Source organism: Pogoniulus pusillus, unplaced genomic scaffold (assembly GCF_015220805.1).
Source record: "Pogoniulus pusillus isolate bPogPus1 unplaced genomic scaffold, bPogPus1.pri scaffold_170_arrow_ctg1, whole genome shotgun sequence".
Lineage (NCBI taxonomy): Eukaryota > Metazoa > Chordata > Aves > Piciformes > Lybiidae > Pogoniulus > Pogoniulus pusillus.
In genome coordinates, this window is record NW_026974602.1 from 29,803 (window position 1) to 39,691 (window position 9,889).

The window sequence follows — 9,889 nt, forward strand, 5'->3', positions numbered from 1 at the left end:
AAGCGAATTTCTATGGTTCTTCAATAGGGATAGGATGTAAACGTGTTTCTGCTTCAAAGGAAAGCAGCTAGGAGAAAGTTTCTTTTGCCAGTGTGTGAGTGAGCTGGAAAGCTGCAGAATGGTGCAGGAGATTCCAGGCTAGGTCATTCCTGGCTGGGACTATAAGCAGAAGGAGTGCTTTTTCTAAACACCATTACTATGGTTCTTCAATGGGGCTAGGATGTAAACGTGTTTTTGATTCAAAAGAAAGCAGCTAGGAAAAAGTTTCTTTTGCCAGTGTGTGAGGGAGCTGGAAAGCTGCAGAATGGTGCAGGGGATTCCAGGCTAGGCCATTCCTGGCTGGGTCTATAAGGACAAGGATTGCTTTTTCTAAACGGCATTTCTACAGTTCTTCAATGGGGCGATGTCGCTGTTAGGCGCTGTTAGCATGCTGACTGTTCCCAAAGTTGAGGAAATGGACTTACAGAATCCAATATGGATTGTAAATGTAAGACATTTAATACACAAATCAGAAGGCTTTTTATACTATTACAGGATTACATGTCGATTTCTAATTGGTCCATGCAATACATTTTTGTGGTTTAAAGCATAATCATTAGTAGATACAAAAAGGTATTTTTATAAGCAGTACGTGTGCTCATATATCAAACCCTACATTTCCAGATGTGCAGATCCTTTGTTCTATGGTATATTCATGACTGATTCATTACTTGTTTTACTTTGCACAGCTGTATCACAAGGACGCAACATCCTCAGGCCAACTCTGCTTTTTTTCATAGAAAGCACGAAGCGGACACAGTGTCCTTGGGCTGACCGGTGTCTTACCCGCTGTGTTCCAATCGCCTACATATCGATTGCAAGGCAACAGCCCCTACAAAATTCCCCACATCTCCCCCTTTCTTTTCAAACACTGTAGCAGCGATCCGATGCATCTGCCAGGATAGACATCGGAAGATGCAGGGTCCTAAAAATAACACAACAATAACAATAAGCAATACTATTCCTACAGTTTTGATTAACTCTTTTGCCCAAGCTGAAATTCCCCATGACATTAGCCAATCATCAAAGGGGTTATGATTCGCTGTAATTCTCTCTGTATGATGCTGAAGCCAGTCTACCTTTTTATGGATTGAATCACTATGATCAGACAAGTTAAAACAACACATTCCTTCTACCTCTTCACAGCCTTTTCCTTGTACTAAAAGCAAGTAATCTATAGCTGCTCTATTTTGCAGGGTAGCCTTTCGCAAACTATTTTGATCTACTGCAAGCTGAGAAATAACACTAGTAGTAACATTAGCTTGTTTTGCTGTCCAACATGCTAATCTCTGAATGGCTGACAAGGCATGTGCTGTTCCTATAGGAGGAAACAATGCTCCAAAAACTCTTGCTGTATGAGACCAAAGTTCCACTTCATCATTACAATCAGTGGTTAACATTTCTACATTTCTACGATTTCTTAATAGAGTAGCACTACTTGCAATATGATTTCGGATAAATTCTGAAGTAGGAGTTAGCAAAGAAAGGTGACCAATGTAACATGGCCCTCCGTTACTTTCTTTTGGGATTCCAGGCCACGCTCTTCTACCACAGATCAGGAACACATTTCTAGGCAATCTTAAGGCTTTGGTAATGTTAAGGCACATACCATTTGTGTTCCAACCATAAACCGTGTCTTTAGCACAAAAATCAGAGGTACTCCAATAAGGAAAATGATAGGATGTTAGATCTGTTATTTGACGATTCGTCAGATTGTACGAGCCAAATATCAGACATCCTGACTGATTTGGCATTCGACTTCCTAACAGGTTGAACTCTTGAGGATCCCATGGTAAAGGGTCATTGAGGCTTGCAACTATTAATGCCATACAATGACTTATACTTTTTGCTGTAGAACAATCTTGATGTGTGAGAGATGAAAAGGAGGCTACCAAAGTGCGTTGATCATCAAATGGCAACCCTATCAGGCATGTTTTAAATGGGTCTGTGGCTGCTGATAAGTGTAAGCAAAAGGATGGGTTATTTGTCTCCTTTGCCCAATTCACCCAAAAGTTGTCTTCACTACCCCACCCAAAATTCTCCTGCACCACAAAAATAATTACAATAGCAGATAACCAATACATATTGTTCAACATTTAGCTCAGATCAGTTGTCTCTGGTGACGTTGTGTGCAGCTTCTAAGTCAGCGATTTCTTCTATCGCCGTTTGATCATCCTCCTTGTTTTCCTTGGTTTCAGCATGTAGCCAGGGTCACACCCACTTGGCTGGCAACCACCGCTCTCCGTCCTCTGTAATGACACAAGCATACCCACGACCCCAAGTTATTAATCTCCATGGTCCATTCCAGGTGGCTGATGAGGGGTCCCAAACTTGCACAGAAACGTGTGTTTCTTTTAAAGGATTGTTTTGAGTAAAATGTCTAAAGATAGGGGTTGACCCAACTTCTTGATTCGACTTTTGTGACCAGAGTTTCCAATTTAAAACATAAATGGCCTTTGAAAGAATATCGTGGGGGGAGTGGGAATGGGAAAACTCCCCCTGTCTTTGAAAAATGGCAATATATCGTTTGAGATCAGAATGCTTTCTTTCAACAATTGCCTGTCCTGTGCTATTGTAAGGAATTCCAAATAAATGTTTGATATTCCAGGCTGAAAGAAACGCTTCAACAATTTGGCTTTTATAATTTGGACCATTGTCTGTCTTAATTGTTTGGGGGTTTCCTAATACAGCAAATGCCATTCTCCAATGTCGACACGTTGCTGACGCCCCCGATGATGTCATGGCAGATGCCCACAAGGCTGAACTATATGTATCTACTGTGACATGAACATATTTTAGACGTCCAAATGACGGAACAATTGTAATGTCTGTTTGAAATAACTCTCTTGCCTCAGTCCCCCTAGGATTAGTGCCTTCTGATTGTAGGGGTGAGACCTTGGCACAATCAGGACACGAGGCAATAATGCCACGAGCAGTTTGCAGAGATATAGAGAATTCCTTAGACAAACTTTTTGCAGATTGGTGAAAGAATGCATGACTTACTTGTGCTTGCTTAATTGCCTGAGTGGCTGATTTGATAGAAACAGAAGGTTCATCAGTATCATTTTGCTGGGCTCCAGCACTCACCACCTCATCGGCTTTCGCGTTTCCTTCTGACAAGAATCCAGGCAAGTTAGTATGACTACGAATATGAGTACAAAAATATAAACATTTTCTGTTTAGAATCAAATTCAACAATTGAATAATCACAGCTTCAATAACCTTGTTAGAAATGTGTCCAATAATTGACTCCTCTACTCGATTCACAACAGAAGCTACATACATAGAATCAGTAATAATATTTACAGGGATATTTACAAAGTCTTCAAACACCATTGTTACTGCTTTGAGTTCAAGGCATTGAACAGAAACTCCTTCTAGTTCTTTCACTACAGTCTTCCATTGTTTGGAAGTGTCACACCATTTAGCATAGCCATATTTGTGTGTTTTCCCAGAAGCATCAGTAAAAACTGTAACACCATTTTCAATAGGTTGTTCACATTTCAGTGCTTTCTGGTTTAACATCAATTGAGTACCAAATAAAGGAAATGCAGGATAATGATTATCAATAGATGTAGCAATCACTGCAGTAGCAAAAGAATATGACATGTTACACCATTCTTCCACCACTGATTTCATTGCAAATGGTAACACAATCTTAGTTACTTCTACCCCAAAAACATGACGTACTCTACGTTTTGCCTTTAACAGCAAGGAACCAACAAGGTCAAGTTTGTGTAACAGTGATGCATGAGGCTGACTTTTTGGAAATAACCACTCCAATAGTAGGAATGTCTTCTGATCCTGTTCCTGTCCTATTGCCAAATAATAATCATTGTCTTGTTGGCATAAATAAACATTGATTGGCAAGGCAGTATTGTAACGATATGCTTGTAATTCAGCTATTTTGTTATTAATTTTTTCAAGTGCCTCATAGTGCTGGTTTTGCAAAACTCTAGGTTCTGCTGGATGTTTTGATCCTTTTAGCAACTCTCTAAGGGGTTCAAGATCTTTATTAGTAATCCCTATCCATTGTCTGATCCATTGCAATTCTCCTAATAATTTTTGGACATCATTCACTGTTTCTATTTTCACATGTAGTGTAATTTTTTGAGGTCTGATTCTGCTTTCTGTCACTATCAGTCCTAGATAATTCCATGGTTCTTGGGCCTGAATCTTATCTTTTGCAATTGTCAATCCCCAGTGCTTAAGGGTCTGTGATAATGTAGTCTTTTCAGTTTCTGTTAAGGGAATGGGAGAAGCAATCAAGATATCATCCATATAATGTAATACCACGTATGTAGGGTGTGAACTCTTCCAATTTTGTAATGCTTGATTAACATACCATTGACATATGGTTGGGCTATTACGCATTCCCTGTGGCAGAACTATCCATTCAAATCTTCTCATGGGGGCACTGTTATTCTTTGATGGTATACTAAAGGCAAATCGTTGAGTATCAGCAGGATCGAGTGGAATACTAAAGAAACAATCCTTAAGATCAATAATGTAGACAGCCCAATTAACAGGTATTGCAGCTGGAGAAGGTAGGCCTGGTTGTAACGCTCCCATTGGCGTCATTTGCTCATTAACAGCACGAAGATCGTGCAAAAATCGCCATTTTCCTGATTTTTTCTGTATAACAAAAACTGGAGTGTTCCAAGGACTAAAAGATTCTTTTATATGGCCTTTCTCTAATTGTTCATCCACAAGCTGGTTCAGGTGCTCCAATTTTTCATCAGTGAGCGGCCACTGATCAACCCACACAGGCTTATCAGTTTTCCAAGTCAGCTTAATAGTGGGAAGAGCACCTTTGTCAGTGGCCGCTATGGAAAAGGAGTAGACAAAACAAGTTGCCATTGGGAGAGTACATCTCGACCTAGCAACCATAAGGGTGTGTTCATGATTACAGGTGTTACTTTTGCAATGTTCCCCTCATTGTCTTTGATGTCCAATAACACAGCACTTTTTCTCATTTCTGCTAGTCCTGCTATTCCCAAAACCTTCTCAGATGAATTTACAATTGGCCACGCTTTTGGCCAATATGCAGCTGGCACTATAGTGACATCTGCACCCGTGTCAATCATCATCTCAGCTGTAATGGTTTTAGGGGTGATCTGAGTATCGGGATGGATAATGGTAACAGGACGTGTAGGTTTGTTGTTAGTTATCACCTCAGAGAAAGCTATTAGTGGCTCTGTAGACCCAAACCCTCCTGTTCCTCTGATTTTAGGTGTTGAATGTGGTACACAGGCTTTGAAAGGAATCAATTGTGCTATCTTACTGCCTTTTGGGATGGTAATTGGTGGTGTAAAAACATTAACCATAATGTGAATAACTCCTGTGAAGTCACTATCGATTAATCCTGGTTGTACAAAAATTCCAGTTCTTGTAGCTGAAGATCTTCCTATTAGCAAGGCAGAAAGTCCATACCCTAATGGTCCTTTACTGGTAGTAGGGATTAGTGTAACCTCCTGTGTTGTGATTGTTATTGTTTCACTTACGACCAAATCGAGGCCAGCGCTTCCTCTGGTGGCGGCGAGTAGATCGTCGAGGCAGCCTCCGTTGTGGGGGGTCCGGTCGCTTAAGATGAGGTCTGAGCCGCGCCCCCCACGCGGCCTCCCCCGTTTCCCTGCTGGGGCACAAGAGGTGTTCCATCCTTCTTAAATCGGGATTTGCAGTCTGATGCTCTGTGTCCGAACTTGTCACACTTGTTGCAGGTACCTGCGAATGGAGAACTCATCGACGATACTTGGTTAGTAACAGCCTTAATTGTAGGACAATGCTTTTTAAAATGTCCCGTCTGTCCACATTTAAAACATACAGGATTTGAGCCCTTGTCCCCCTTTCCTTGTGGCGAGCATTTGGACAATGCAGCTGCTAATGCAGAGGCATGAATTCGAGCCTTTTCCTTCTCTTCTTCCATCGGGGCTCGAGAACATTGTTCTACCATTTGCAGTAAAGAAGCAGCAGGGGGTAAAGTGGCAATTAACCTCCGACAGGCAGCATTGGCATTTTGCATAGCAATCTCTTTTACCAATGTCTCTTTCATGTTGGCTGGAATGTCAGGTGCCATTTCAACACCTTCTGTAATTCTGTCAACAAATGCCATAAATGACTCAGAGTCTCTCTGTTTAATTTGCAAGTATGGTTGTTTTGGAGTGCCGACCTGTGGCAAACTGGCGAAAGCTTCAAGGGCAGCCACTTTGCTTTGAGCCAGAATTCGCAAGTCTAGCGCAGCTTGCCGCTGTGGGTCAACGTACTGACCGTTCCCCATCAATTGCTCTAGGGAGGCCACCCGTAAGGGATCTCCGTGCGGCAGTGTCAAGTTATCAAGCTGTTTCTGCTCTAATCTTTCCTGCCACTTGTTAACAAACATCATATAACTCGTAGGTCCCAGCATTAGTTCAAACAGATGTTTAATGTCTGTGGGTATTAGTGTCTGATGTTTTATAAATGTTTCCATCTGTCTTCTGACCAGTCGATTGTCTATTCCATAATCTAAAATTGCTTTCTGTATTTTGGCAACTGTGGTCCAGTCTATAGGCTGCCAGTTTCTCTGTCCATTATTATCAATAGTTACTGGTGCAGCTGTAAACTGAAAATCCCCAGTAATTTCAGCATTGGTTACAACTCCCTTCCACCGGTTTGACATGTCAAAGTTGGGATCTTTTGGAATGTAATCAGAATTTCTCTGTTTAGGAGTCTCCTTTGACTTTTCCTCATTCGCTTTCCCTCTCCACCACTTCCAGACATCATCCACCATTCCACTTGCTGAATCCTCTTTCCTTTTATACTGAGGATACAATGCAAACCAATCTGCAAGCTTTCTCTTATCCTCCGCAGACAGTCTCGCTTCTGAACCATACTTAGACCGCAAATACCAATCGCCCTCCTCTATGTTCATTTCACCATCTCTGATACTTTGTAACACCCGTTGACGAACCCCTTCCACTGACATTTTACCATCTGTATTTTTCTCTTCAGTAACAGCAGCAGGGTGAACACAATTACCAGACTCAATCTTTGTTAATTGTTTCTCAACATTTTTCAGACCTTCAACAATAGACTTATGTGCCTTGCGATAACTCTCTTTAACCACCCTTGATTTGGAACCTTTATCCAACCGTTGCATCTCATTCAATAGTTTAGTCATTGCATCTGCCTGCTCATGTAAAAGAGTCTTTAACTCCTCTTCCTCAGGAGGCAGAGGGACAGTTGCAGGATCTATTTGCGGAGCTGATGGTACCGCTTGTCCCACTTCCATAGGCTCGGGGACTTGTGAACCTCCCGCTCCCTTATCGGGGTCCCAATCAGGAATGAGATAATCGTAAGGACCTTGGGTAGCAGGGCAAACAGTTTTCGTCTCAGTTTTTATCTCAGTTTTTGTCTCCGCGGCAGTTTTTGTCTCCGCCCCCGATCCCGATGTTACTTTATTTTTAGCGTCGTTCAAGATGGTCTGAATTATTGCTTCAACTTCTGCCTCCGCTCCTATTTTTTGTACTAAGAGACTGATCTGTCGATAGGTTGAAGCAAGTCTTTTTGCTTCTTTATTATCAGTCTGGACAGATTCCCATATTTCCTCCCCTATACGCTTCCACGTCTCGTCTTTAAAAACTTGTGCAGTTTCCTTGAGTAAGCCTCTACGGCGTGCCCAAGACAACAAATCTGTCACTAGAGCCCGATCCAGCGGGTCTCCAGCTTTCTGTCCAAATTTCAACAAGGCTTCAACAGAAGCTTTCTCTATTCCCGGGGCCGTATTCCCCATTCCGCGCCTTTTCCCTGCTCAAGGCAGCCGACTCACCCGCTGAGTCGAAAATCCGTGGTACCACTCACGCCTCTCTCGGACGTCCGGCCGCAGCCGCCGCGGAATTTCTTTTCTTTTTCCCCGCTTTGCAGTCAGCTCAGCTCTCTTCCCGGGTATCAGGTCTCTTGCTGATCACGTCGGGGGTCACCAGATGTCGCTGTTAGGCGCTGTTAGCATGCTGACTGTTCCCAAAGTTGAGGAAATGGACTTACAGAATCCAATATGGATTGTAAATGTAAGACATTTAATACACAAATCAGAAGGCTTTTTATACTATTACAGGATTACATGTCGATTTCTAATTGGTCCATGCAATACATTTTTGTGGTTTAAAGCATAATCATTAGTAGATACAAAAAGGTATTTTTATAAGCAGTACGTGTGCTCATATATCAAACCCTACATTTCCAGATGTGCAGATCCTTTGTTCTATGGTATATTCATGACTGATTCATTACTTGTTTTACTTTGCACAGCTGTATCACAAGGACGCAACATCCTCAGGCCAACTCTGCTTTTTTTCATAGAAAGCACGAAGCGGACACAGTGTCCTTGGGCTGACCGGTGTCTTACCCGCTGTGTTCCAATCGCCTACATATCGATTGCAAGGCAACAGCCCCTACAAAATTCCCCACAGGGCTAGGATTTAAATGTGTTTCTGTTTCAAAGGAAAGCAGCTAGGAGACAGTTTCTTTTGCCAGTGTGTGACGCAGCTGGAAAGCTGCAGAATGGTGCAGGGGATTCCAGGCTAGGCCATACCTGGCTGGGTCTACACGCAAAAGGAGTGCTTTTTCTAAACGGCATTTCTATGGTTTTTCAATGGGGCTAGGATGTAAATGTGTTTCTGCTTCAAAGGAAAGGAGCTAGGAGAAAGTTTCTTTTGCCAGTGTGTGACGCAGCTGTAGAGCTGCAGAATGGTGTAGGGGATTCCAGGCTAGGTCATTCCTGGTTGGGTCTATAAGCAGAAGGAGTGCTCTTTGTAAAGCGAATTTCTATGGTTCTTCAATGGGGCTAGGATGTAAACGTGTTTCTGCTTCAAAGGAAAGCAGCTAGGAGAAAGTTGCTTTTGCCAGTATGTGAGGGAGCTGGAAAGCTGCAGAATGGTGCCGGGGATTCCAGGCTAGACCATTCCTGGCTGGCTCTATAAGCAGAAGGAGTGCTTTTTCTAAACCGAATTTCTATGTTTCTCCAATGGGGCTAGGATGTAAAAGTCTTCCTGCTTCAAAGGAAAGCAGCTAGGAGAAAGTTTCTTTTGCCAGTGTGTGAGGGAGCTGGAAAGCTGCAGAATGGTGCAGGAGATTCCAGGGTAGGTCATTCCTGGCTGGCTCTATAAGCAGAATGAGTGCTTTTTGCAAAGCGAATTTCTATGTTTCTTCAATGGGGCTGGGATATAAACGTTTTTCTGCTTCAAAGGAAAGCAGCTAGGAGAAAGTTTCTTTTGCCAGTGTGTGAGGGAGCGGGAAAACTGTGGAATGGTGCAGGGGATTCCAGGCTAGGCCATTCCTGGATGGGTCTACACGCAGAAGGAGTGCTTTTTCTAAACGGCATTTCTAGGGCTCTTCAATGGGGCTAGGATGTAGTCGTGTTTCTGCTTCAAAGGAAAACAGCTAGGAGAAAGATTCTTTTGCCAGTGTGTGAGGGAGCTGGAAAGGTGCAGAATGGTGCAGGGGATTCCAGGCTAGGCCATTCCTGGATGGGTCTATAAGCAGAAGGAGTGCTATTTCTAAACCGAATTTCTATGTTTCTCCAATGGGGCTAGGATGTAAACGTGTTTCTGCTTCAAAGGAAAGCAGCTAGGAGAAAGTTTCTTTTGCCAGTGTGTGAGGGAGCGGGAAAGCTGTAGAATGGAGCAGGAGATTCCAGGCTAGGACATTCCTGGCTGGGTCTACATGCAGAAGGATTGCTTTTTCTAAACAGTATTACTATGGTTCTTCAATGGGGCTAGGACGTAGACGTGTTTCTGCTTCCAAGGAAAGCAGCTAGGAGAAAGTTTCTTTTGCCAGTGTGTGACGCAGCTGGAAAGCTGCAGAATGGTGCCGGGGA

At 42.8% G+C, this 9,889-nt stretch overlaps 1 protein-coding gene and 1 long non-coding RNA gene across 2 annotated transcripts; both read right to left on the reverse strand.

The window, feature by feature from the left end:
- Positions 1 to 475: 475 nt before the first annotated feature.
- On the reverse strand, positions 476 to 7,807 carry LOC135173967 (uncharacterized). The gene is made up of 2 exons (XM_064141196.1): positions 4,385 to 7,807; positions 476 to 3,181 (listed from the first exon to the last, which is right to left on the reverse strand). The coding sequence occupies exon 1, from the start codon at positions 7,805 to 7,807 to the stop codon at positions 5,624 to 5,626; it is 2,184 nt and encodes a 727-aa protein (XP_063997266.1). The 3' UTR covers positions 476 to 3,181; positions 4,385 to 5,623.
- LOC135173966 (uncharacterized) lies at positions 476 to 8,471 on the reverse strand. The gene is made up of 2 exons (XR_010301614.1): positions 7,844 to 8,471; positions 476 to 2,288 (listed from the first exon to the last, which is right to left on the reverse strand). It is a non-coding gene; the product is annotated as an uncharacterized LOC135173966 (long non-coding RNA).
- Positions 8,472 to 9,889: the final 1,418 nt, after the last annotated feature.